General features: G+C 43.4%; 2 protein-coding genes across 7 annotated transcripts; both read right to left on the bottom strand.

Moving 5' to 3' along the window:
* Positions 1-632: 632 nt before the first annotated feature.
* On the bottom strand, positions 633-3,645 carry GLMP (glycosylated lysosomal membrane protein). 4 transcript variants are annotated; one of them, XM_069478585.1, is made up of 6 exons: positions 3,497-3,645; positions 2,720-2,977; positions 2,328-2,528; positions 1,986-2,204; positions 1,281-1,390; positions 633-1,171 (listed from the first exon to the last, which is right to left on the bottom strand). In XM_069478585.1, exons 1-6 carry the CDS (start codon positions 3,605-3,607, stop codon positions 1,006-1,008), a joined length of 1,065 nt encoding a protein of 354 aa, XP_069334686.1. In that variant the 5' UTR covers positions 3,608-3,645; the 3' UTR covers positions 633-1,005. The 4 variants fall into 4 exon arrangements, with proteins under 4 accessions (XP_069334686.1, XP_069334688.1, XP_069334685.1 ...); XM_069478584.1 differs by having other exon boundaries at positions 637-1,171; positions 1,281-1,537; XM_069478587.1 differs by lacking the exon at positions 1,281-1,390.
* Positions 3,646-8,644: 4,999 nt separating this feature from the next.
* CCT3 (chaperonin containing TCP1 subunit 3) lies at positions 8,645-27,614 on the bottom strand. 3 transcript variants are annotated; one of them, XM_069478583.1, is made up of 15 exons: positions 27,476-27,614; positions 27,026-27,138; positions 25,224-25,285; positions 24,305-24,355; positions 24,151-24,213; positions 23,286-23,382; positions 19,823-19,940; positions 17,399-17,585; positions 16,295-16,444; positions 15,675-15,807; positions 15,426-15,507; positions 11,261-11,441; positions 9,633-9,878; positions 9,320-9,451; positions 8,645-8,978 (listed from the first exon to the last, which is right to left on the bottom strand). In XM_069478583.1, the coding sequence occupies exons 4-15, from the start codon at positions 24,311-24,313 to the stop codon at positions 8,874-8,876; spliced, it is 1,503 nt and encodes a 500-aa protein (XP_069334684.1). In that variant the 5' UTR covers positions 24,314-24,355; positions 25,224-25,285; positions 27,026-27,138; positions 27,476-27,614; the 3' UTR covers positions 8,645-8,873. The 3 variants fall into 3 exon arrangements, with proteins under 3 accessions (XP_069334684.1, XP_069334682.1, XP_069334683.1); XM_069478581.1 differs by lacking the exon at positions 27,026-27,138; XM_069478582.1 differs by lacking the exons at positions 24,151-24,213; positions 24,305-24,355; positions 27,026-27,138.
* Between the last annotated feature and the right edge of the window lie 202 nt (positions 27,615-27,816).

Here is a 27,816-nt window from a genome sequence, read left to right as displayed (position 1 = left end):
ATCAGATCAAATAGGACTTCCACGTTTGGTGAAAACTTTCCTCGGGAGTCTGGGTTTAGGACCCTCATGACTGGCGATAAGGGCCCTTTAGCCTCACTCAAGACTATTATAGCTGCCCCAGTCCTGGCTGCTGCCTTCTCTCTTCCAATCTATTTAGGCCTCTCTAACTTCCCACCTTTAAACTGCCCAGAAGTCACACCCCTCCCACAGGAGAGAGGAGTAGACAGGGAAATCTGCCTCCCAAGAGGGGTTGGGGGTGGTGTCTGTGTGTGTGTGTGTGTGTGTGTGTGTGCGCAAACGTGTGCCCACATGTGGTGGCTGGGGAGTGGCTAGAAGGCACAGTGGCTGACGTTAACCCAGTGTGAGTGTGTATGTGCAAGAATAAATTACTACCACAGTCTTTGTTGGCTCTTTTTTCCAGTTTGTACCCCGGTCTCAAGCGTCCCTTCCTTGTTTGATTCACACTACAACAGAAACCTTCCAGCTCCACATGGTGGAGGGCTGACAGAAGGCTTGGTTCCATCATGAAGGAGAGAACAAGTCCTGGTGAGGAAATGGAGTCTCAAACAAAAACTTAGCGCTTCCATTCCCTGGAACCAGCTCCAAACCAGCCCATCAACATTCACACATTAAGAGACTGGAGCCCTGTGAAAAAAATAAGTCTATTTCCTGCCCTCCAGGGCAGCCAGCCAGCCAGTCAGAAGACCTCTCACTGAGGCCTCGAATCCCATCCAAAGGAAACAGGGGTGTTGGGTATACAGGAAGGAAACACCAAGGGACCCTTCTTTCCTTCCTTTAGCAATAACCCCCTGTCACTGGCCCCTCCCCAAGGTACGAAGGAAGCCCCACCTGGGGGTCCCCAGGAAGTTGAGGCTAGTCTGTGAGGGTCTAAGAAAAGCAAGATGGGAGAGGGGAGGGGCCGGCTGGAACACTAACCCTCCAACCTCCAGAGGTCTGTCACAGCAAGGCAGGTCCAGTAATGTCCTTCCGTCCAGAGAGTGGGCCTCAATTGATGGACTGGTACTCTGAAGACTGCTTGTGGCGCAGAAGCAGAACCAGGCCTCCCCCCAGCAGTATGAGCCCTGGGGCACCCAGGGCCACCGCCATGATGCCCAGGACTAGTGGGGACAAGGCATCCATTGGAGGGGGGCCCACACCCACGAGCATCGACCTAGACCAAGCAGAGTGAGAGAGAGACGTAAGTAGGCTTAGGAGGGAAGGCTGGGAGGCTCAGCCCTCCACTTCAGCCCCCGGGCCCTCAGCCAGGCCCTGGATCTCACCAGCTGAGGTAGTGTTGGTCCCAGTAGCCAGGGCCTGTGGAAGCCCCAAATGTCAGATTGAAGGCACAGAAGTTGTTCTGGGGCCCAAAGAAGGCTCGAACAATGGGTGACTGGGGGAGAGGGTATGCCAAGGTGGGGTGAAGAGGGGAAGCATGGCAGGGAAGGGCTGATTCTCGGCCCCCTTGCTTCTGGGAGTAAGCCACTGGTCGCCACTGCACGAAGCCTGGTGGGAGGGAGCCCCAGAGCAGCTGGTCCAACTGGGGAGAAAGGCAAACAAGACAGAGTGAGGACCAACCTGTGCCCAACCCTCCCTTCCCCACCTCTCCCAGCTTCCATCTCACTAGTACTGACAGGCAGTGTGCTAAGGGCAGAGGAGTCCTGGGTCCTAGGCAGGGCCTTAATCTTCCCTCTGTAAAAGGGGAGAGTTGGACTGGGTGGGCACTGAGTGCTTTTCCAGCCCTGCAAATTTGCACTCAGCTCCCTCCTTAGTGCCCCCAGGCCTTGCAGATCCCTACCTGCCAGAGCATGACTCATACTATACTGCCTTCTGTCTCCACGGGGGACAGTGACTGGGTCAGATTCATTAGTACAGTGTCCACACTTAAAAGGAGCTGCTAAATGGTAAATGGTCAAACCATTCTGTAAGGTCCTAATCGAGTCACACCTACATTCCCCACCCATCCGCCTCTCCACTGGAAGCCTGACCTGGAAGATAGCAGGTGCATATTCATCGTCGATAGAGTGCTGCTCCTGTATTGAGGGGCAGTCAGGGCCCTGGCCCAAGGTGGCTACCTCCAGCCCAAACAAGGAGCAGTTTCCTTGGGGAGAGGCCCCAACCAGGGCCACCTCTAGCTGGGAAGTATCTGCCGTGTGCAGGAGGCGAGGGGGTTGGGCTGGTCGGCCAGATCTGGAAAAGGCCTGGACCTAGGAAGGAAGCATGGGAGATATGGGAAACAGCTGGATGCTCGTGGTTGAGGGCCACCCCATCATTAATTCCCGCCCTCATAGGTCAGCCTTTTGAGTTCCTTCTAATTCCCCATCCCTTACCCTGAAGGCCAGGCTGCCGTTGGCAAAAGCCCTGGTAGGGTCGTGTGTGGGGCGGCCTTGAAATGTGGCACTCAGGGTAGCAGGATCCAATGAGTCAGTGATGTTGTTCCAGGAGAACTCGGCCAAGGAGTACGGAGGATACGGTTTTCCTGGGGGCTCTGCTGCCATATTGGACACGTTGGTGCCATCAAACTCAAGCAGCTGGAAGGTGGGGGTGGGGTGGAACTGGGCTTACCTTGATCTAGCTTTCTCCTGAATCACCCCTCCCACTCACCTTCCCCACCACCAGGGCTCTCATATTTATTTCACCCACCCCCCCTCTTCAATTCCTCCCTCTGACTGGGATGAACTCCCTCCTCTGCACTCTTCATGGAGCTCCCCAACCTCCTCACCCTGGTAAAGACAAGGGCAGAAGAAAACTGGATGCTGTCCTTGGGGAGCACTATCAGGCCTCCATCAGGCTCAGGGGATAGCAGGCGGCTCCAGTTGACACTCAGGGTGCTGTGGGGAGTGTTGGTGGCCACCAGCACCACTGCTGGAGGCCCCAGGCTGCTCCACACATAGTGCAGTGTGGAATTGGTGCCCACTGCCCGGATATGAAGCAGGTTCTGGGGGTTACCCAGCCAGCCAGGGATGACCTCCAGAGACACCTGGAACATGGAATAGTGGAGGGTGGAGGGAACAGGATCAGGGAGAGACACAGGCAAAGGAGAAACTTGAGGGTTGGGGGCAGGGGGTCTGGGAAATGCTGGGGAAAGGTAAGAAGGTCTTACCTAGACCTTGGGGGTCTAGGAAAGAAGGAGCTAAGGGAATCCTGGGGTAAAGGGCAGTGGCGGGATGGAGAAGAGGGGTGGGTGTAGAGCCAAGACTGCCCTGACCCTGATGAGGAGGAGGTCAGGACACAGAGCTGGGAAGAAGAAAAAATCAACACTTGCCTAGACCTAGGTCACCCAAGGCTGTGTTAGGATCCAGACTTTACCCTCACATTTGCCCTACTCCACGATCCCGTCCCAGAACACATGGCTGTCCCTCCGCGCCTCTCCCTGGTTGAAACACCCTCCTTTTGGCAGCCACCCTCCACCGCCACCCTTTGGATGCCCCAGATTCTAGCCACGCTGTAAGGTTAGCATTTCCTGAAACCTCTATTGCTCCAGTTCCAGAGCCCTCACCTGGCGGGTTTCCTCCCCCAGCAGGCCAAATGGGGCTGCAGACAGAAGTAGACTCAAGAGAAGCATGGGGGTGGGGGCACGATGACCCCTAACCCCAGCATCCCTGGCCATGGCCGCACATGCGGCCCCAACTTCAGCTGGCGGAAGAGAGAGAGACACACACACACCAGAGAGTCACATGACTCAGATTCAGCTGATCTCCTTCAAGGGCGGGGCCGCCACACCAGTTCTTAAAGAGACCGCTTCCCTTAACCCAGATTCCAGCATAAGTTAGAATAGAAGAATCAGAAAGATTGGGAGTATGTCATCCCTAACTGGGTTGGTAAGCAAGACATCAAGATCAGATATGCAGACATACTTCCAGCCTCTCCTACCCAGCTGGTCCCTCTGAACAGTTACGGATCTTAGGCAAGATCCAAATGGGATCCCAATAATACAACTTTGTGGTTGAAAGGTCCAGAGAGGAATTTGAAGGAATTACATGAGACAGTGCACCCGAGGGTTCTTTTTGTCAATCTAATATTTATTGAACACCTAGGTATGCAGATTCTTGTCCCAAAAGAGTTCACAATTTTATTGTGGAGAAAAGATACCTCAGAAAATAGGATATGAGAACAATACAAGTATTTGTCAGAAGACAGAGGTCGGCTGGGCGTGGTGGCTCACGCCTGTAATCCTAGCACTCTGGGAGGCCGAGGCAGGAGGATCATTTGAGCTCAGGAGTTTTAGACCAGCCTGAGCAAAAGCGAGACCCCGTCTCTACCGAAAATAGAAAGAAATTAGCTGGACAACTAAAAATATATAGAAAAAATTAGCCAGGCATGGTGGCGCATGCCTGTAGTCCCAGGTACTCGGGAGGCTGAGGCAGTAGGATTGCTTGATCCCAGGAGTTTGAGGTTGCTGTGAGCTAGGCTGACGCCACGGCACTCTAGCCCAGGCAACAGAGGGAGACTTTATCTCCAAAAAAAAAAAAAAAAAAAAAAGACAGAGGTCAAGTCTGGTTGAATGCAAATTTTGTTTTTGCTTAATCTTAAATTGTATTTACTGATAAACGCATATGGTACAAAATTCAAAAGGTATTACCCATATTCCCCAGCAACTGGTTCCTCCCTAGGACAACCACCATTACCAGTTTCTTATGTGTCCTTTTTTTCTTTTAAAGAAACAGGGCCTTGGCCTGTCATCCAGGCTGGAGTGCAGTGGTGCAATCATAGCTCACTGCAGCCTCAAACTCCTGGGTTCAAGCAATCCTCCTGACTCAGCCTCGGAGTAGCTGGCACTACAGGTGTGCACCACCATGCCAGGCTAATTTTTAAAATATTTTGTAGAGACAGGGGTCTTTACTATGTTGCCCAGGCCAGTCTCAAACTCCTGGCCTCAAGTAATCCTCTCTCTTCAGTCTCCCAAAGGCCTGGTATTACAGGCATAAGCCACCACGCCCAGCTCTTATATATCCTTCTGAAGATATTCTACTTAAGAATACTGTATATAATATTGCACATCTGGTATCCAAAAACTGTTCTCATTTGCTTTTCGCTCATATATAAAGACCGTTCCTTATGAATGCCCTTGGAGTTGTCCCATTTTCCTTGCAGTGGCATGTTCCATGGATTGATCTATTTTAGAGACAGGGTCTTGTTGTCCCCCAGACTGTATTGCAGTGGTGTGACCATAGCACACTGTAACCTCGAACTTTCATGGATCTATTTAACCAGAATTCTGTTGATAAAGTAGTATTTTCCTGTGGCAAACAGTACTGGTCCTGACTGAAATGGACTCAACCAACGAGAAATGCTGCAATCCCACTTCATATATTTGTAACCAGTTCTGTAGGATAAATAACCAGCAGTAGAATCACCAGGTTAAATTGCCCTTTTTATGAGGTTTACCAATTGACACTCAACCCAACCCATGTGCATGTCCATTGCAAGTGTTTACCAAACTTGGCTTATATTTCCCTATGAAAAAAGTTAAGCATATCTTCATATTTTAGTCATTAATTTTCATGTATTTGGAGGTATTTATACCTTGTCTATTTTTCTATAGGCCTTTTCTTCTTGCCAAGTTCTAAAAGTCCTTTAAGGAAATTAACTCGTGCTGTTGCTAACATTCTCCTTCCCGTTTTTTTGCCATGCAAATTCTGTATGTGGTTCCCACCCCTCACTGACACATTTTAAATACAATATTCTAATACTCTTACGATTTCATTTTCTTCTATTTAAAGCTCTCAGCTGCCTGGAATTAATTTTGCTGTAATAAAGTGGGGATCCAGCCAGGTTGGCTCACACCTGTAATGCCAACACTTTGGGTGGCTGAGGTGGGAGGATCACTCAAGGCCAGGAGTTCAAGATCAGCCTGAGCAATTTTGCAAGACCCTTTCTCTTAAAAAAGAAATAGAGGCCGGACACGGTGGCTCACGCCTGTAATCCTAGCACTCTGGGAGGCTGAGGCAGAAGGATCGCTTGAGCCCAGGAGTTTGAGGTTGCTGTGAGCTAAGCTGACGCCACAGCACTCTAGCCCAGACAACAGAGCGAGGCTCTGTCTCAAAAAAATAAAAAAAATAAAGTAGGGATCCAATTTCATTTTTTTCTCCCAAATGGCTACTCTAGGAATTATATACTCTCAGAAGCTTCCTCAAAAATTCATTTTTCTTGAGAAAAAAGTATGGTCGGCCCTCTGTACTGCTGGTTCAACATCCACCGATTCAACCAACCAGGGATTGAAAATATGTGAGGAAAAAAATAGAAAATATAACAGTACAACTATTTACATAGCACTTACATTGTATCAGGTCATCAGTAATCTGGAGATGATTTAAAGTATATGGGTTTCCTTTTTTTTTTTTGAGACAGAGTCTCGCTCTTTTGCCCTGGCTAGAGTGCTGTGGCGTCAGCTTAGCTCACAGCAACCTCAAACTCTTGGGCTCAAGCAATCCTTCTGCCTCAGCCTCTAGCGTAGCTGGGACTACAGGCATGTGCCACCATGCCCAGCTAATTTTTCCATATATTTTTAGTTGTTCAAATCATTTCTTGCTATTTTTAGTAGAGATGGGGTCTTGCTCTTGCTCAGGCTGGTCTCCAACTCCTGACCTTAAGTGATCCTCCTGCCTCGGCCTCCCAGAGTGCTAGGATTACAGGCGTGAGCCACCTCGCCCGGCCTCCTTTTTTTTTTTGAGACGAGAGTTTTTTGCCGTTGCCCTGAGTAGACTACAGTGGCATCATCACAGCTCACTGCAACCTCAACTCTTGGGCTCAAGTGATCCTCCTGCCTCAGCCTCCAAGTAGCTGGGACTATAGGCACGCACCACAACACCCACCTAATTTTTCTATTTTTAGTAGAGATGGGGTCTCGCTCTTGCTCAGGCTGGTCTCGAACTCCTGAGCTCAAGCAATTCTCCTACCTCAGCCTCCCAGAGCGCTAGGATTATGGGCATGACCCACCACACCTGGCAAATTTAAAGTATATGGGATGATGTGCATAGGTTATATACAAATACTACACCATTTTATCTATATTAGGGACTTGATCAGCCGCAGATTTTGATATACGGGAATGTCCTGAAACTAATCTCTCTCAGATACTGATGGACTACTATACTTGTACCTTCTAAGGTATCAACTCTTGGACCTGATAAGGGAGAATAAAAAAAGGTGGCCTGGGTGACCTTTATTCACTAAGTTAAATTTAAATTTTTAAAAGCAAAGAGGGGCTTTGAAAACTAGACTGAGTACACATTGATCTAACATGCTAGAAGGATTTATGTAGGTTTAGAAAATATTATAGGTGCTTTAAAAAAACAAAAGGTATCAATGATAGGAAAGACAACTATGCTATCCAAGTGTCTAACATTATTGCTGAAGCCAGAACTAACCTATACAAGGGACAAATGGGAGGAAAGAATCCATAGCCTTCCCAGGACCTCCATTTCTCAGGTCTTATGAGCAGTATTTCTTCAAGATCCTATTTGTTTACTAATTCATTTGAGAATTAACTCATCGTCTCTCTCTAAAGAGTTAGAGCTCCAAGGGAATTAACACTGCAAGAGGCAGGGATTTCAGCAAAAGGCAGGCAGGCTTAATCTTGAGCCCCTTGTAAAAGAGTAAAAGCTGAGGGCTTTAGATTGAGCTGAAAGGGTCTCCAGGGGCACTCTCACAAGCCCTTTTCTACCCCCCATTTGAGTTCAGTCAGGACAGCCAGCTGTAAAAGCACAGCTTCCAGAGCCAGACCACCTACATATGAATTCCAGGTGTGCCACTTACCAGCTGAGACCCTTGAACAAGTTACTTTATGCTTTAGATTCCTCCTCACAAAACGGGGGATATTAATACCTATTTTATAGGGTCGTTGTAAGGATCAGTTAGTTAACATAGGCAAAGTGACTAGAACACATCTGTTATACAGTACTTACTGTTATTCTACCACCGAGTATTCAACTTAATATGACTAAGCCTTGTGGTCATAATCAAGGCTGAATGTATGAATCATAGGGACAAAGGTAGGGTGGAAGGCCCAGTAACTAAGAGGAAGCACACTGAAGAAATTACAGGCTGGCCCCACCTAGCTTCTACCATCCCAGGGCCACTATTCAGATTTCCCCCTTCCTCCCTTGATAAAAGCAAAGCACAAAGTGAGATTGAATTTTTTTGTTTCTGCTATCAGGGAAGGCAGAGGTCTGACTGTGACATAATCCTGGCATGAGAATAAGCCAGCAAGCCAAAATATAGACTGGAATCAGAAAGAACACTGGGAGAGGGCAGAGAAAAAGAACTCCAGGTAAGGTAGGGAGAATTCTGAAAATTATGCAATACAAAAAAAGATGTTATATGTCCTTTAGATGCCAGAGCCCTAGCACATATTGAATGTTGTTCTACATACAACCACAGATAGGGAACACCCATGGTTCAGCCAGGTTCCTCTTGTTCTTTGGGTGGCAAATGCAAAGTGGTGCTTCATAAACTTTACAGCATCATCCTCTGAACTCCAAAAGGGTCTTCTCAACCAAGACCTACTGAGAAGTCTGAAGAATATCCCTTCAAGAAGGCAAAAAAGAAAGACTGAATGACCTCATTCTCATCTCTCTTCCTCCCTAGTAAGGTTTTCTGTCAGGAGGTAGAGATATGACCCAAGGTTGAAAAACACACAACTCTCTCAAATGACTTAGATTTAATCATCGGAAGCAAACTAAATGGAAACCTTACAATAGAGAAGAATTACATGTCAGTGCTTTTTGCAAACTGAGCTGGGACAGAAAGGGACTGGGGTTGCCCCTCAACTTGATCCCTTCCCAACAAAGACGTCCACAGTGTTCCTGGCACTCTGGCTCAGGAAAGGGGGAGACTTTGCTGGTTTTGTGCGTTGAAGTCACCTCGCCCAGCACTCATTCCTGGCCAGCATCAGGAGCCCCGCCTTGCCGGCTATGGTCATCGCCCTTCTTTTTGTGGCCTGAGACAATGTCATCAATCCGCAGTAGCAGAACTGCCGTCTAGGAAAAAAACCAGATTCAATAAGGTCAGCAGAGAAGGGAAGGATTGTTTTTCCTTCAGACATATCACCTAGCTACTCCCACAGAATGACTGTTTCATCTGAAATCTTCCTTTTTAGAGCCTTGAATGTAAATGGAGTTCTCCCTAAGCAAGAGATGCAGCGTGTGCTATGTTACCTTGCTTTTTAGTATGAGCTAAAGATAAGCAGAGGGATGGAATTCCTTAGGGGACCTTTGTGGAATACTCTGTCTTCTATACTCCTCCCTTCAAGACTAGACCAAACCACTAGTTTCTGGTTATTGGAAAATAAATAGCATGCACACGTCTTAAGGTGCCTCACCTCCACTGCGGTCTTATATGTCTGCAGCTTCACAGCCAATGGCTCCCATATGCCTAGTTCTTTCATGTCCACCAAAGTACCCGTCTCACCATTTACACCCCAGGTCTCACAATTCTCTTGGGTATGCTTGGCCTGCAAATGGAGGAGGCAGAAGTAGTTAAAGGAAAATGGCAGTGACTGGAAACAAGTCAAAGATCAAAAGGAGAAAAAGATTTTAAGAGAACAAACTAGGAGAACTTGGATAGACAGATGCAAACTAACCAAACACAGCTTTCCCTATCCCATCAAGGTAACGGCATGGAGAGGAACTTACCCGAAGGGAGGTAAGCAGACGGATGGTGCTGGCCCCACAGTTCTGGATCAGGGTACGGGGAATGACCTCTAGGGCCTGAGCAACAGCCCTGTATGGCCATTGTTCCACACCAGTCATGGCCTTTGATTTTTCTGTCAAGGCATGGGCCACAGCCATCTCAGAGGCCCCACCACCTGGCACCAGCTGGGGGTCCAGAAGAACGTTGCGACATACTTGCATGGCATCCTGGAGGTTGCGCTCTACTTCCTTGGAAAAGCAGACAGACAGTATGAAGCCAAATCTCAATGACTCATGGAGAAATCAAAGGTACCAAAGGACTTCCTGACTGCCAAGGTTAGTAAACCACCAAGGAGGGTAACTAGGACAGGTCCTTGGAACCTATTGTGCAGGGCAGATGCTATTTAGCTGGGAAGAACGTGTAACTCATAACTGGAAAAGAGCAGGGAGGTGTCACTCTGACCACGAAGTTAGGTCTTTGGAGCTATACCCTATTTTGTCCCTTTCTAGTTGTGTCCTTTCAGAGGCTACAAGGTGTTAATGGAAACTCTAACTTACTAGCTATGTGCCTTTGGGAAAGTTCCCTAGCTTCAATGAGGAAAAAAAAAAGCAATATTTGTAATTTCAACATAAAAAATAAGGAAGCAAGCCAGGCGTGGTGGCTCACACCTGTAATCCTAGCACTCTGGGAGGCCCAGGTAGGAGGATCACTTGAGGTCAGGAGTTTGAGACCAGCATGAGACTCCATCTCTATTAAAAATAGAAAAAATTAGCCAGGCATGGTGGTGCAAGCCTATAGTTCCAGCTACTCGGGAGGCTGAGACAGTAGGATCACTTGAGCCCAGGAGTTTGGGGTTTCTGTGAGCTAGGCTGGCACCACGGCACTCTAGCCTGGGTGTCAGAACAAGACTCTGTCTTGGGGGTGGGGAAGGAAGCAGTAGTCGCCAGGGAGGAAATGAGGGGTCTTGTTCAAGGGATACAGTGTCTCAGTTTTGCAAGATGAAAAAGTTCTGGAGATCTCTTGCACAAGGATATGAATATACTTAACATTACTGAACTGCACACTTGAACACTGAAAATGGTTAAGATGGTAATTTTTTGTTTTTGCCACAATTAAAAAATTTTTTTTTTTTTTTTTTTGAGACAGAGTCTCACTCTGTTGCCCGGGCTAGAGTGAGTGCCGTGGCGTCAGTCTAGCTCACAGCAACCTCAAACTCCTGGGCTTAAGCGATCCTACTGCCTCAGCCTCCCGAGTAGCTGGGACTACAGGCATGCGCCACCATGCCCGGCTAATTTTTTTTTTTTGTATATATGTATTTTAGTTGTCCTTATAATTTCTTTCTATTTTTAGTAGAGACGGGGTCTCACTCTTGCTCAGGCTGGTCTCGAACTCCTGACCTTGAGCGATCCACCCGCCTCGGCCTCCCAGAGTGCTAGGATTTACAGGCGTGAGCCACCGCGCCCGGCCAAAAAAATTTTTTTTAAATAAAAAAGGAAGCAGGAAAGGCATCTGTGGTTACAGATCCAAATTCAATAGCTATAAATGGGAAACAGGATGATTTTAGGCCTTCTAGAAAACTCTAAAGTGGAATGCCTACTTCCATCTGGTCACACTTCCAAGGCTGACTCACCGAGAGAATCTCTTTGCTGGCCCCCCGGAGGAGAATGGTGCAGGCCTTGGGGTCTTTGCAGTCAGTGATGAATGTAAAGTACTCATCTCCAATTTTTTTGATTTCCAGCAGGCCTGCTCCTGTTCCAACATCATCTTCTCTAAGTTCCTCTGGTCGGCTGACTATCCGGGCCCCACAGGCTCTGTTGGGTGGAGGGGGGTGGGGAGAACCAGATGATTTCAGATACTTACCCATCTCCCTAATTCCTAGGGTCTATAGCTGGGGATAAAGGCAAAAGTAGATTGCTAGAAACATCATTTGAGAGGTCTTACCTACATGGTGAAAGATTCTCAAACATAAACAGGTGAAGTTTCCTTAAAGTAGTAAGGCTTTGTTAATAAATGAAACTGCACAGCTGACCCTTGAACAACATGGATTTGAACTGCATAGGGCTACTTATATGTGGATTTTTTCCAATATACGGGAAAATTTATGAGATTTGTGACAATTAGAAAAAACTGGCACACTGTGTAGCCTAGTAATGCTGAAGAAATTAAGAAAAAGGTATGTCACGAATGCATAAAATGATGCAGTATTAAATCATAACTGCATAAAATTAACTGTAGTAATACTCTGTACTACTATAATTTCGTAGCTATCCTGTTGCTATTGTGGTGAGCTCACATGTTGCAAGTATCTGCTTAAAACAATGTGATGCTAATCATTTCATGTGAATAATTCATCTCTCCAGTAAATTGCATATTGCAATAAAAAGTAATTTCTTGTGGTTCTCACGTGTTTTTCACTGTGTTTAGTGCAATACTGTAAACCTTGGATAACACCATGAGACCCATACCTAGTGCCACTAGTGATGCTGGAAGTGCTCCCAAGAAACAGAGAAAAGTCATGACATTATTAAGAAAAACCGGAATTGCTTATATGTACTATAGATTGAGATCTGCACCTATAGTTGCCTGCCATTTCAAGATAAATGAATCCAGTGTAAGGAGCACTGTTTAAAAAAAAAAAATATGTGAAGCTATCATTGTAGCTATGCCAGCACGTGCAAAAACCTTGCACTTTTTGCAAAACTACCTTTTTGTCTTGTACTGAAAATGCAGCTTTTATGTAGGTACAGGATCACAGTAAGAAAGGCATGCCTACAGACTCTAATCTGATTCAAGAAAAAGCAAAGTCCTCACATAACAAAGCAAAAGGAAGGCGAAGGATCTAAAGCTGGAGAATTCAATGCCAGCAAAGGATGGTTTGGTAATTATAGAAAGAGGTCTACTTTAAAAAAATGTCAAGATAACAGGAGAAACAGCTTCTGCTGACCAAGAGGCAGCAGATGAGTTCCCAGACACCACTAAGAAAATTACTAAGTTGAAAGGAGCCTTGAAGGGAAAAGATAAATACCAGCTGCCAGTCTTCTGGCTGCATAAGAAGGCCCATTTTCTGAATTGATTCCCCTGATGCTTTTCCCCCTGAAGTCAAGAAGTATCTTGACAGAAAGAGATTGCCTTCCAAAAGTTCTTTTTTTTGTAGCCAGGTCACATTCTACAGCAGAACCAAAGTTCTTCTGATACTGGACAATGCCCCTGGCCACCCAAAACCCCAAGAATTCAACATTCAAAGCAACCAAGTGGTCTACTTGCCCCGAAACATATTATCTCTAATTCAGTGTCTAGATCAAGGGGTCATAAGGACCTGTAAAGCTCATTACACATGGTAGTCCATGTAAAGGATTTTCAACGCTATGGAAGAGAACCCTAACAGACAGAAGATCATCATGAAAATCTGGAAGAATTGTACCACTGAAGATGCCATCATCATAGAAAAATCTGTGAGAGCCATCAAGTCTGAAACAAATGCCTGCAGGAGAAAACTCTGTCCAGATGTTGTACATGACGTCACAGGATTTAAGACAGAGTCAATCAAGGGAATAATGAAAGAGATTATGGATATGGCAAAAAAAGGTAGACAAGGAGGTGAACGGTTTCAAGATGCAGATCTTGAAGAAATTTAGGAGCTAACAGACACCCACCAAAGGAAGTAATGGAATACAACTTGGTGGAGATGAGTGCTCCTGAATCAGTAGCAAAAGATGAGGAAGATGTAGAAGAAGCAGTGAGAAAACAAACTGACATTAATCTGGCAGAAGGGTTCTAAGTATTCTAGACGGCTTTTGACTCTTTTATGACATGGACCCTTCTATGACAGGGGCCATGTAACTGAAGTAAACGTTGGGAGTAGGATTGGTATTGAATAGAAACATTTTCAGAGAAATGAAGCAGCAAAAACTCAGATAGGGATTATGATGTATTTCCATTACACTGAGTGTACCTGCTTGTCTTGCCTTCCCTTCTACCTCCTCTACCTCTGCCACCCCTAAGACAGCTAGACCAACCCTTTCACTTCTTCCTCAGCCTTCTCAATGTGAGGATGAGGATGAAGACCTTTATATACTTCTACTTAATGTATAGTAAATATATTTTCCATATGATTTTAACATGTTTTTCTCTAGCTTACTTTACTGTAAGAATACAGTGTATAATACAAATAACATACAAAATGTGTAACTGTTTATGTTATTGGTGAGGATTCTAGTTTAATTTTTAGGGAGTCAAAAGTTATGTGTGGATTTTCAACTGCATGGGTGTTGTTCAATGGTCAACTGTATACCTAGGTCAGCTAGTCATCGCTACTAAAACCAGAGTTGAATTCAAAGTATACTTTGTGGTTACTAAAATGTGGACAAATGAGTTCTTATGTACATTTAACATAATAGTCATTTCTAGATATAACCCATCCTGTACTACCCAGTTAGGTCTCAAGGTCAATAGGACTGTATGAAAGATACAGATGTCAAGTAAGGACGATGGTGAATGAGTACATAAGGTACAGTCATCTCTCTATATCTATGGGTTCAACCAACCATGGATCAAAAATACTCAGGGGTAGGTAGTTATGGACAATATTATAATAAAATGCAAATTCAAAGAAGAACCACAGTATAACAACTATTTATATAACACATTGTATTAAGTATTGTAAGTAATCTAGCAATGATTTAAACTGTACAGAATTATGTGTGTAGGTTATATGCAAACAGCACGCCGTTTTCCATAAAGGACTTGAGCATCTTCGGATTTGGGTATTCAAGATGAGGTCCTGGAACCAGTCCCCTGTGGACACCAAGGGACAACTGTGTATGTCTGACCAAATTTTAATGAATGTAGGGCTAATGGTTTATGTTTCACTTTTCCCCCCAATTCATGGGCATGTGGAGTCAACTACATGCATGCATGTATGCTCAGAACCATTTCACAGGGAGAAGTATAAAATTCAATTCGGATCTGTGATATATGTTGGGGTAGGATTTATCTGCTTTTTAATAAATAAAATGAATGGTCTATGTCAGACACAGTGGTGCACTCTTGTAATTCTAGCTACATGGGAAGCTGAGGTAGGACGACTGCTTGAGCCCAGGAGTCTGAGACCAGCCTGGATACTATAGTGAGATCTTGTCTCTTTAAAAAAAAAAAATAAGTAAAATAAAAAGGTCTCTGAGCGCAGACATTAGTGCATAAGTAGTGAATATAATTTAGAGTTGCATTAACAGCAGCTGAGAAACCCAATCAAGGAAACTGATGGTTCTGCTATAATCTGAGCCAGTTAAAACAAACTACTGTGGGGGTCCAGCACTATGGCTCATGTCTGTAACCCAGCACTTTGGAAGACCAAGGCAGGAGGATTGCTTGAGGTCAGGAGTTCAAGACCAGCCTGGGAAACACAGCAAGACCCCCATCTCTACAAAAATAGAAACAGACTACAGTGGAAATGTTCATTCAAAATCATCAGGATGACAATAAAGAAAAGAACTCTTTGTAAGTAGTTATTTAGAAATGTAAGGGACACCTACCAAAGTAGCAATCACAGATATCTAAGTACAAGTTGCTCACTAATGGTTAAAGGCAGTATAGAAGAGATTCATGCAGTAGTAAATGCTGGACTAGAGGACTTCTGAAGAGGGCAGACAGCCAAGCTCAAGTTATTTTCATCTGTTACTGTACCGTGTATTACACCTTTTCAAGCAATGATAACTACATTACAAAGCTACCAAGGGGAACACACTGGGGGTGGGTGGGAAGGGAGGAAGAATCTTATGTTTACCTGGCCTACTCACCTAGCAATGCGATTATTGTCTGTCTTCCGGACTCTGCGGATGGCTGTGATATTGGCTCGCATGAGGTAGTGCTGAGCTAAATCTGCAAATCCAAGAGTAGGGCTATCAAGCTGGGTTCTGAACTAATTTGATCCTCAAAGTACTCTAACCAGCATGTTTATTATGTCTATGCAAACACGAGGAGGAAAAAATATCACCCACCCGTGCCAACCTCTCAAAGGTAGGCTGTAAAAATTAACAATGTCCTACCTGAGATGCCCTTTTCTGTGATGACCACGTCGGGCTTCAGTTGGATAATGTCCTCACAGAGCTGTTGGATGTACTCTTCTTCCATTTGGAGGATTCGGGTGAAGTCTTCCTCCCGTGTAATCTCAATGTCAGTCTGTGTGGCAAAGAAAAGTCATTCTGATTTAAAAATTCCTGGACTGGATAAGCTCTTCAGTTTCATACTATATTCCTTCTACCCAACCCTCCTATGTATCCCAAAAAGATTCAGAATTGTTAAAGCCGTGACCTCACACCTCCATAAGCCAGTTTAGCTCTAGTTATCATCTAGCTTAACTTCTTCATTATTAAACAACTGGAATTCAAAGTCACATGGCAATTAGTGGTGAGTTTGGCCTTCTGAGATCTCTGACCACCCAGTTCAGCATTATCTCTGTCCTATCAGCGTGCATGGAAATTCTGAGTTTATAACCTAACTTCTCTGAGCTTCAGATCCCTCATCTATAAAATGGAGTCAATTATTTTAAAGGCCTGTTCTATGAGTCAGAGAACAGTAAACAGCATAGAGTAGGTATGCAATAAACATACCTTTAATGTCCCAAGATTCTTGCATCCACCTTAAGGAATAGGGCCAGGAACCTTACCTGGCTTTCTCCTTTCTTGTATTCCAGAGAAGAATCCAGCAGCACAATGCGAGGGTTCTTGATATAGCGTCTCATTCGTGGATGGGTCACATCCTTGTTGATCATGACTCCACGTAAGACACATGAGTCTTCAATGATACCCCCAGGTATCTGAGCAAAAGAAAATCCACTTTATTTCACAACTAAGAGGAGACAATCTCTCAACTCCCTTCCCATATGTTCATCTTTCCCAAATGACCAATATTTCAAGTTTCTAAAGTTGCTTTCTTCCATGAAGCTCAAAAACAAAATATGGTTGCAACTGCATTTTTTCCCCTCTAGGAAACACATCAATCTTGGATCATGACACCCAATTAGAAGGTTAGATAAGACCCACAGAAATTTAGTGACTTAACCAAATATTTAAAGGGCTTAGGTCTCTCCTACTTCCTTAAAGATATTCCCACAGAATTTTAGGCTTGGGGCTCCACCTACAGGCCATAAACGTTAACTTTTTTTTTTTTTGAGACAGGGTTTCACTAGGACCTAGAGTGCAGTGGCCACCATCATAGCTCACAGTAACCTCAAACTCCTGGGCTCAAGTGATCCTCTTACCTCAGCCTCCAGAGTAGCTAAGACTACAGGTGTGGGCCACTATGCTAGTTTTTTTAGTTACTTACTTTTTGATCTTAAAAAAAAAATTCAGTAGAGGCTGGGTGCAGTGACTTATGCCTGTAATCCCAGTACTTTGGGAAACCATGGCAGGAGGATCGCTTGAGGGCAGGAGGATCGCTTGAGGCCAGGAGTTCAATACTAGCCTGGAAAATGTAGTGAGAACCCTCTCTCTTAAAAAACAAGAAAATTAGTAGAGATGGGTGAAAGCTTTCCAATAAGCCTTTCCCTTGCCCTTGTAAACTCTGTATAGGGACAGCAGTGAAAGTATCAAAATTATGTCAGGAATTTCTCCTTGGTAGCCTCTTTAGGTTTTTATTTTCTAGGCATCAATATAGTTCTTTGTATTTCTAAAAGATATCTTGGCTCTGATTTAAAACTACTTCCTCCACAAGTGAAATGATTCGTGCTAGAGAATAATTTGTCTGCCAAATACACACTGAAAAGGTTTACCTTTTCTACCCTTGCATATTTTTTGATGTCAATCTCCTTCCGACCATTCTCCTCAAACTGTACAGTCTTGACAGCATCCAGGGCAATGTTGCAAGCCAAAGAGGACCACCGACTGATTGCTTTGGTAGTAATGGAGCTGTTGATGATGTTTAGCATCGTATCACGGTTATTGATGTCAACAGGGGTACTAGAGCAGACAAAACGAGATAATATGCTCAGCAGGCATATTAGATGAAGTCCCTCATCTATATCTTGGTGTCTATAATAATGGACCAAGAAGAAGAACATGGGGATCTATTCTTTTGTAGGAAACTAAAAGGGACACCAAGAAATAATCTTTGTCCATCCCTCTGCCAAGATTACAACTAACGCATCCCTGAAAGGTGCCTTAATTCTCTGAGCGATGTGTTCCCATGTCTGACAACTCTCCACACTTACATACAAAGCTTGCAGTGAAATAATTTGTATCTCATCTTCTGCTTCAACCAAAAACAAACTCTTCAACTTTTACAACTTGGGTCAAGACACATTTTTTCTTTGACACCTTCTCCCATAACTAGTCAATTTTTTTTTTTTTTTTTTTTTTTTTTGAGACAGAGTCTCACTCTGTTGCCCAGGCTAGAGTGAGTGCCGTGGCGTCAGCCTAGCTCACAGCAACCTCAAACTCCTGGGCTCAAGCAATCCTACTGCCTCAGCCTCCCGAGTAGCTGGGACTACAGGCATGCGCCACCATGCCCGGCTAATTTTTTCTATATATATATTTTAGTTGGCCATATAATTTCTTTCTATTTTTAGTAGAGACGGGGTCTCGCTCTTGCTCAGGCTGGTCTCAAACTCCCGAGCTCAAATGATCTGTACGCCTCGGCCTCCCAGAGTGCTAGGATTACAGGCGTGAGCCACCACACCCGGCCTACAATTTTAAGAGTTTCTCTTCATAGCAAATCACAGTCTCACTATCCATGCTGGATACTCTGAAAACCAAATTCTATTCTATCTAGCACTGTAACTCACGGTGTGCCACATAGTATCCATTGTTTTTATGTGTTACTTTAGTCTCCCCTCACAAGATAATTTTCACATAGCTAAAATCCCTCTTATAACAGTGTAAGGTACATATCATACAATTATTAAATAGTTGTTGAATTATGGGCTTTAGGGAAGAGGCAATTACTCCAAAAGCATTATCTAAGATAAAAGGTTCCCAGCAAGCAGTTATTGATTGACAAAATAAGAACAACTTTCTAATGATTCAGCACCACACGCTCAAATAAAACTTTTGGGTGTCTGTATATTCTTGTAGAGCTTATTTCATTAATTTAGTCAAACACTTCATTCCCTAAATGTGCCAGAGATATTACTGAATGCTGTTTCTTAACAGCAGGCAGTACAATATAAAGTTCACCAAATCACTGATTAGTCACACACCCAATCACCCAACCATATAAAAGAGTAGAATATCATAGACTTTTACTTTTTGAACAAAATTTTTTTATTCAAAACACTTGTGACTCTGCATATGTCACAACTTAACTAAAATTCCCTAAGGTTAGAAGTCACACATTCTTATACCCCCTTCATTGATTGCCCTATTAGCACTTAGCAAATACAGACTAACAGCAAGTTCTTTGATTATCAGGTTCAAATGGCCACTTTCAGTCCTAGTCCTTTTGATTTCAGTGGAAAACTACTCGCTAGCATCCTCATAGCACTTTATCAGAGTACTGAATTGGCTATAAGCATACATGATGGTAGGATATTTTAATACTAAGTCCTGAATAATTCCTTAACTTCCCCCTACTAGAATCTGAAATCTTGGAAGGTAGACTTATTTACATTTCCCACAGCAGTACCTAACATGGGAATATGTAGATTGCATGTAACCTTCGCCTTCTCCACTAAGTATATATTTTGAGACAGGGTCTCACTCTGTTGTCCATCCTAGAGTGCAGTAGTGTTATCATAGCTCACTGCAACCTCAAACTCCTGGGATTAAACAATGCCCCAGCCTTGTGAGTAGCTGTGACTATGGGCACTCACACAGTACACAGAGCTAATTTTTAAATTTTTTTGTAGAGACGGGGTCTCCCTTGAACTCCCGGCCTCAGCCTCCCAAAGTTCAAGAATTACAGGCGTGAGCCACTATGCCCAGCCCAAAACTTGAGAGTTGATTCTAGTAGTTACTTTAATATGTCTATTTTGTATCCTTTCTCATTTTCTAAACTTTTATTTCCATGTCCTCCTCTTCATATTTCTGTTGTTTCTCCTTTCACAAAATGACACCACGGTATAAGCCACTGTGTGTGTGTGCACATGCACACATGTGCAAGAGAGATGTGCGGGCCTTTTTACTACCTAAGAATAGATCAGTGAGTTTTTTTAGGCCTCTTTTATTTGATACTACCCATTTCTGGCCCCACTCAATACCTGATTTTCTTTAGGGTACTGATCATATCATCCAATGCCTTGCGGTAAGCACTGATCACCACTGTTGGGTGCATCTGCTGCTCTAGGAAGTGCTCAGCTACAGACAACATTTCTCCTGCTGAAAAGAGATATAAGCACCACAGTAACATTTTTAAAAGCACCTAGATATCAAAGCAATGTCATTATACTTCTAAAAAATACCCTATTTTTCTAAAACACATTCTCCCAAAAGATATACCATTTGGCTAATACTATTCCAAGTTTTACATTTTGTACAAAACACATAAAACCTTATATACCTGGAAGAATATCTACAAAAATTATCTTCTAGATGAAAGATTGGTCACCTTTCAAAATTTGTCTTCATTTTATAAGTAATATATACAAAATAATAAATAGACGCAAACATCAAGTTTTAAAAAAAGGTTAGAGAAATGTAAATATCCCTCTTGTCAAAAGCCTTTTGCAGAAATTGCTTGTACTACCTGCTTTCTGACACTAATTTTTAAAATGTACACAAAGGTACCCAAGTTCATGTTATATGGTTTAGCATGCGCTCCAATGTTTAAATTCAACACTTTACTTCCATTCCTAAGTGCCCAACATATATAAACAGAAAGTCAATCAGTAAGAATAGTCATGCACCCCATAATTATGTTTCAATTAACAATGGACCACATACACCATGGTGGTCCCTTAAGATTTTCATACATTTTTTTAAAGTACCTTTCCTATGTTTACATAGATACACAAATACTTAGCATTGTGTTACAACTGTATTCAGTATAGTAACATGCCGTACACAACTGTAGCCTAGGACCAATAGGCTACACCATATAACCTAGGTATATAGTAGGCTATACCATCTAGGTTCATGTAAGTACATGCTATGGAGTCTATACAATGAAATCATTTAATGACACATTTCTCATCATTAGGTGACGCATGACTGTATTTTTAAAAGATGCCCAAGTAACATAACTTAGAAAAGGACATGCCCTGTTAAGAAATACTAAGCACTGTAATTGATGATTTCTTTAGGGATGCCCAACTTTTGTTGTTTTTTCTTTCTTAAAGCCATCTACTTCCAATATACTTAGACTCATGGCAATTTAACATACCTAGTATCTCCAGGTGATTCAACTAAAATTATATCAACTAGAAAATTCTCCCTGGTATCTAAAGCTCATGTTCTACCAAAATGAGTGAAAAAGTATATAAAATCTTTCCTCCCTCTTCATCCTCCAACTTTTTCTTTAAAGTCCAGAACTAGCCATATGTAATTTTTCATCCTTAAGAGAACTGGATCTAAGGATGTGATTAGTTGGCTGTGACTCTCAAATTTCCATCCAACTCACCATTCTCAAAATGAAGGACAAAAGCATTCTAAAAATCATTTAAGGCCAGGCACAGTGGCTCAAGCCTGTAATCCTAGCACTCTTGGAGGCCAAGGTGGGAGGATCGATTCACCTCAGGAGTTCGAGACCAGCCTGAGCAAGAGACCCCGTGTCAACTAAAAATAGAAAAAATTAGCCAGGCCAGGAGGCTGAGACAGGAGGCTTGCTTGAGCCTAGGAGTTTGAGGTTGCTGTGAGCTAGGCAACAGAGCAAGACTGTCTCAAAAAAAAAAAAAAAAGGTCACTTTAAAGATTCTTTTTTTTTTTTAAAGAGACAAGGTCTTGATCTGTTGTCTAGGATGGAGGGCAGTGGCATAATCATAGCTCACTGCAGCCCTCAACTTCTGGGCTCAAGTGATCCTCCCACCTCAGCCTCCCAAGTAGCTGGGACTATAGGTGCGTGCCATCATGACTAATTTTTTGTAGAAACCAGGTCTTGTTATGTTGTCTAGGTTGGTCTCAAGCGACTCTTCCACCTCGGCCTCCCAAAGTGTTGGGAACACAGGCGTGAGCCACTGAGCCCAGTCATCTTAAATGTTTTTTTTTTTTTTTTTTTTTGAGACAGAGTCTCAGTCTCTTGCCTGGGCTAGAGTGCCGTAGGGTCAACCTAGCTCAGAGCAACCTCAAACTCCTGGGCTCAAGCGATCCTCCTGCCTCAGCCTCCCAGGAAGCTGGGACCGCCCAGCTAATTTTTTCTATTTTTAGTTGTTTTGGCTAGTTTCTTTCTACTTTTAGTAGAGACGGGGTCTCGCTCTTGCTCAGGCTGGTCTCCAACTCCTGAGCTCAAGCAATCCTCCCACCTCAGCCTAGAGTGCTAGGATTACAGGCGTGAGCCACTGCGCCCGGCTGCTTTAAAAGATTTTTAGGGCCGGGCGCGGTGGCTCACGCCTGTAATCCTAGCACTCTGGGAGGCCGAGGCGGGTGGATCGCTCAAGGTCAGGAGTTCGAGACAGCCTGAGCAAGAGCGAGACCCTGTCTCTACTAAAAATAGAAAGAAATTATATGGACAACTAAAAAAATATATATAGAAAAAAATTAGCCGGGCATAGTGGCGCATGCCTGTAGTCCCAGCTACTCGGGAGGCTGAGGCAGGAGGATCGCTTGAGCCCAGGAGTTTGAGGTTGCTGTGAGCTAGGCTGACGCCACGGCACTCACTCTAGCCTGGGCAACAAAGTGAGACTCTGTCTCAAAAAAAAAAAAAAAAAAAAAAAAAAAAAAAGATTTTTAGAAACAGATTAGTCTTTAAACTTATATAGCCAAGGCTCATTATTCTCAAAATTTCATTTACTTATGAATTCATTCATTTGGTAAAATTTATTTTTAACCCCAAATTCAATATTCATGGTCATTCATGGACATGCACAGAATGGTGAAAAATTCGAGTCACCTAGATATTCCTAGGTAAGGTCAAATATGGCCTTGTTTCAGCTTTCACACTGTAAATAAGGGTCCTTTATGTAGTATATTTAAGGCTATGTTTTTCACGTTTTTGTGCTTTTTGTTGGTTTTCAGTATTTAAGAAGGCTCCCAAGTGTAGTGCTTAAGTGGTGTTCCTAAGTGCAAAAAGGCTGTGATGTGCCCTACAGAGAAAATACACATTAAGTGAGCTTCGTTCAGGCATGAGTTATGTTGCTATTGGCTATGTGTTCAATGATAATGAAACAACTATATATATTAAATAGAATTCTTTAAAACAACAAGCTATGTATTTATTGGTTGATGAAAATTTGTGACCAGAGGCTTGCAGGAACCTAACCCTGTATTTACCCTAGAAGCAATGGTTTAGTATTTGCCAATTCAGTGTTTGTGGTGATGCTACAGAATATAACTTTTTTACTGTATTTATTGAACCAGACAGAGTTGCACAGTCATCCTACACATATGATCCTGTACATATAGCAGCCCATTCTATTTACATAAATGTTTTATGCCCAATTAGAATATATAGAAAATCATTAATAAGCTATTTAAATATTTGTAATTACTAGATTGGTAACAGAATTTCCTTCTTAAAATGTGATGCGGACATTTTATATTTTCCTTATCAACCTTCCATTCTCCTCTTACCAAGAATAATTACGGATGTGGTCCCGTCTCCAACCTCTTCATCTTGGGTCCGGCTAATTTCAATCATGGACTTGGCTGCTGGGTGCTGGACTTGAATCTAAAAGAAAAAAAAAAAATGATCACCGCTGAATAAACACTATTCAAAGACCTCTTAACTCATTTTGCTTGGCCTTAACTCTTGAGCTTCTTGCTTCCACACATTATTTCCTTTCCCTTTATTGTTTTACCATACTTTGAAAAATTAAAAACGGCACCCAACATATCTTAAGTAAACCACCTTTCCACGTCCTCTTCTTTTGGGAAAAAAATGAATCACACAACCTTAACTATTAAAACTTCTTGAAGACAGAACAGTATCTTTTAGCTTATTTACTCGAAGCACCACTGTGGTTGAAATATGTCCTTCAAAAAGATATGTTGAAGTCCTAACCCCCCAAACCTATGAATTCGACTTTATTTGGCAACAGGATCTTTGCAGATGCAATCAAGTCAAGATAAGGTTGTGCTGGATTACGGTGGGCCCCAAATCCAATCATTCATGTCACAGTAAGAGACACAACAGGAGAATGCCACGTGAAGAATGAGGCAGAGACTGAGTTTATGCTAAGGATTGGTGGCAACCATCAGAAGCTAGAAAAGGCAAAACAGGATTCTTCCTTAGAGCCTTCAGAAGGAGCATGGCCCAGCTGACACCTTGATTCTAGCTTCATTCTATATGATAATAAGTTTCTATTGTTTTAAGCCAATCAGTTTGTGTTAATTTGTTACAGCAGCCCTTAGAAACTAATCACTGTCTACATATACCTTAAAGGGTCTTTTAAGTTTTTAAAACTGCTAGAAAGAAAAATAAATAAATAAATCACACCTCTCGAAGAATGGCATTGCCATCATTGGTCATCACAATGCCTCCCATTGGGTCCAAAAGCATCTAAGACAAAAGCAAAAGTTGTATTTAAGTGACCTAGATAACAGAAGGGAAAAATCTGTAGTCTAAGAATTTTAACAAAAGATAAGCCTACCTTCATCATGGACTTGGGTCCCAAACATGTTCGGATGATATCTGCAATAGTCTAATGGAAAGGCAACATAAAACATGTAAGCATAAATCAGAACAGTGTACACTGGAGTGTTAGGGGAGAAGGGCATGAGCAACCTACAGAGCCAATGTTTTAACAATGACACCTCTAGGCCAGGCGCCGTGGCTCACGCCTGTAATCCTAGCACTCTGGGAGGCCGAGGTGGGTGGATCACTCGAGGTCAGGAGTTCGAGACCAGCCTGAGCAAGAACGAGACCCCCATCTCTACTAAAAATAGAAAGAAATTATCTAGCCAACTAAAAATATATATAGAAAAAATTAGCCAGGCATGGTGGCGCATGCCTGTAGTCCCAGCTACTCGGGAGGCTAAAGCAGTAGGATCGCTTAAGCCCAGGAGTTTGAAGTTGCTGTGAGCTAGGCTGATGCCACGGCACTCACTCTAGCCCAGGTAACAGAGTGACACTTTGTCTCAAAAAAAAAACAAAAAACAAAAAACGACACCTCTAAAGTAGGGTTGGCAACCACTTTAGATGTAGCACACTATGTGGCTAGCTCCTGTTTTTTGTCCTCACCCTCCTCTCCCAGCTTGAGAATGCTTTCAGGTAGATATGTATCTCAGTCCCGTATGAGAGACAAACACAAATAGAATATTATAAAACAATATACAGCAATAGAATTCTGTGCCGGTTAATATGAGATTATTAGTCTTCAGATGGGTAGGGCTTCCTTCCTCCTACCACCATCAGGGAGATGTCCTGAAAGAAGAGAAGTCAACTTTTTCCTCTGCCCAAGTGCACATTCTAAAGTCTACATGTGTGGGAAACACAGCTATGACCAAATATGAATATAATAGGGAAGACAGCTGGAGGCAAACTAAATAAACACTTAAAAGGTATGCTACCTTGGCAGCATTGATGTTTCCAGATTGAACTTTTCTTCCGGATTCACGCTTTGTGTTCTGGCCTAAAGCAGACAAAAACAGAAGTCAACACCGTCAACACCGTCCAGGAATGCCCCACTGTACACAAGCTATTTATTCTCTGACCTTTGAAAATAAAAAAAGCACACATGGTGTATACATAGATGAAAGCTTATCAAATTGTACACTTTAAATATGCAAAGCTTATTATATGTCAATTATACCTCAAAAAACTTAAACGTATGTACTTATGGTTCAAGTGATCATCCTGCTTCAGGCTCCCTAGTAGCTAGGACTACAGAATATGCCACTATGCCTGGTTAATTTTTAAATTTTTTTGTAGAAATGAGGTCTTGCTATGTTGGCCAAGCTAGTCTGGAGCTCCTGGCCTCAAGTGATCCTCCTGCCTTGGCCTCTCAAAGTGCTGGGATTACAGACATGAATCACCGTGCCTGGTGTTCCTGTATGTATCTACTTATGGCTATCTACTTCTTTCTTTATTTCAACCCCTGGTACATTAAGAAATAACCCATAATGCCTCAACTTTGGAATCTTGGTCAACACCTTCCCTCTAACCAAACATTCATGTGTTTACAGCAGGGATTCATAACCTACGATTCATGAATGGGCCTCAATGGGCTAACAAACTCCTTGAGATTATGTGAGAAAATGAGAGCCTGCAATTTTTTTTTCTGGGAAGAGGATCCATAGTCATCATCAGATTCTCAAAGGGCACATGACCCTAAGAAAGTATCAATCATTGCTTTATGTAAACAGGGAAAGAGTTTGGGGGTTCACATTTTCCTGCTTGGCTAGGAGGATCATACTCTGACAGTTTACCATGCATAATCACTGACAGTGCCTCCACAGCGTACTGTGGAATTACAATACACTTTCTCAACAGAGTCCAAGTTTGCGCGACAAATTATATATGGTCACCCCATACTTGGATGTAATAAGAAAGTCTCAGTAACCCATTCATGATCAGTAATAGCTGATTACATATTTTAATAGGGATCCTAAACTGGTTACAGACACTAATGGGAGAGATTAATGCGGACCCTAAAAAAGCTTTGTCAATGCACCACTTATCCCAGGGCCCTCTCAGTAGAGACAAGCCAGTGGTTATAGTCAACCCAACACGATGCTTATCTCCCTCCCCTCTTACATTCCCCTATAATTTATGTCTGTAAATCTTTCAACACAGTCCCATCAAATCTAATACCCACAACAGGATTCACACTTCTATCTCAGGCAGTGGTAACCAAAAACCTGCAAAAACCTACAATTCATCAGAATAGGGATTTTTTTTTTCGAGAGTTAAGGAAATCTTTTTTTTTTTTCTGAAAAGTTATTTCCCAGGTACAGACAGAATGAATAAAAACTCGGAACAGCATTCGGTATACAGAAGGCAAAGGAGGGGAAATGGCTAGTCAGGCATCCTGGGTGATTCTGCAGATGAGGTACAGAAGTTACACACAGAAAAGAAACACATCAAGGGAAGACAATGGAGGTGGTGCTCATTAGAAAGAAATAAGGGATATTCCCAAAGGGAAAGATAACCAGTCGAGAAATTTGGGAAAACTCAACTGGTTAATGGGAAAGATTACAACGTGGGAGACACTGAGGGAATGGATTACATCTAAGATCAGTGGTGAAATATGGTTACTTCAGGAACAAGAGGTCACTGAACGACTGTTACTGAAAAGAAATGTAAAGTAAAATGGCCAAGGATACCACCTGCTATATGTCAGACCCTCTATTTAAGCAGTTTGCCTACTAACCTCATTTAATTCTCACAATTCTACAAAAAAATACTATTAACTCTATAACACACAAGGAAGCACTTAAATTACCGCTACTAAGGGATGGGCCCAGGACATAAAGCCAGGCCTAACTAAGAAAGCATTATTCATTCAGCTACACATTGAAAATAATGCTAGAAAGGGTGCAGGGGCAGCGGGAAGGGTCGGGGCTGAGAAACGGAACATGGAGTGGGAAAGCGCTTCCCAAGACGAGCACATGTAAAGAGGCTTGCGAGGGGAAAGTCAGTTTGCGTTTGTGAAGAGAGGGGAATAGGTTAAGGGAAGAGAGGAAAGCGGGAGAAGAGTCTTCCAAAATGAAGACGATGACTGAAAGGCTCAGAGGCCGGGTCAGGGTGGGACAGGGCTGAGGCAGCACTGCAAAGTGTGGAGGGAAGGCGAAAAGGGGGGGGTCTCTTCCCCAGAACTCACTAAGGACGAGAACGGGACGATGGCCCATCATGGCGGCGCGATGCAGAGCCGGGTACCCAGAGCTGGGGGAACCGGCAGAACCTTCTGGAGAGAGAGAACCAGACAGAAGCCCAGGAAACGCTACCTCCTCAGGGCTTACACCTAAACCCGCTACTCTCCGAGTTGCCGCCAATCACCGCACCCAGCTCATTGACCGGCACGAAAACAGACCAATGGCTACCATAGCCCCGCCCCCCAACTAAAAAAAAAAAATCCGGCAAGGCAAGCTAGATAGAGAGAGCGCGATGATGGCCGTAGGAAGGCGTAGGCGCTTGCGCAATATGGTGGCCGCTCCCGGCCGC

The sequence above is a fragment of the Eulemur rufifrons genome, chromosome 8 (assembly GCF_041146395.1).
Source record: "Eulemur rufifrons isolate Redbay chromosome 8, OSU_ERuf_1, whole genome shotgun sequence".
Taxonomy (NCBI): domain Eukaryota; kingdom Metazoa; phylum Chordata; class Mammalia; order Primates; family Lemuridae; genus Eulemur; species Eulemur rufifrons.
Note: the sequence above shows the minus strand (reverse complement) of the source record. Positions and strands in the feature narration are given on the sequence as shown.

Excerpts from the sequence above, each read along its gene's own strand:
- GLMP (XM_069478584.1), bottom strand. The coding sequence starts at position 3,607 with ATGGCCAGGGATGCTGGGGTTAGGGGTCATCGTGCCCCCACCCCCATG. Across the intron at positions 2,978-3,496 it reads TGGGGGAGGAAACCCGCCAG|GTGTCTCTGGAGGTCATCCC; the intron begins GTGAGGGCTCTG and ends TCCATGTTCCAG. Across the intron at positions 2,205-2,327 it reads ACGGCAGCCTGGCCTTCAGG|GTCCAGGCCTTTTCCAGATC; the intron begins GTAAGGGATGGG and ends CTTCCTTCCTAG.
- CCT3 (XM_069478581.1), bottom strand. The coding sequence starts at position 27,506 with ATGATGGGCCATCGTCCCGTTCTCGTCCTTA. Across the intron at positions 19,941-23,285 it reads CACATCCGTAATTATTCTTG|CAGGAGAAATGTTGTCTGTA; the intron begins GTAAGAGGAGAA and ends ATCTCTTTTCAG. Across the intron at positions 9,452-9,632 it reads GTCTGCTTACCTCCCTTCGG|GCCAAGCATACCCAAGAGAA; the intron begins GTAAGTTCCTCT and ends CTCCATTTGCAG.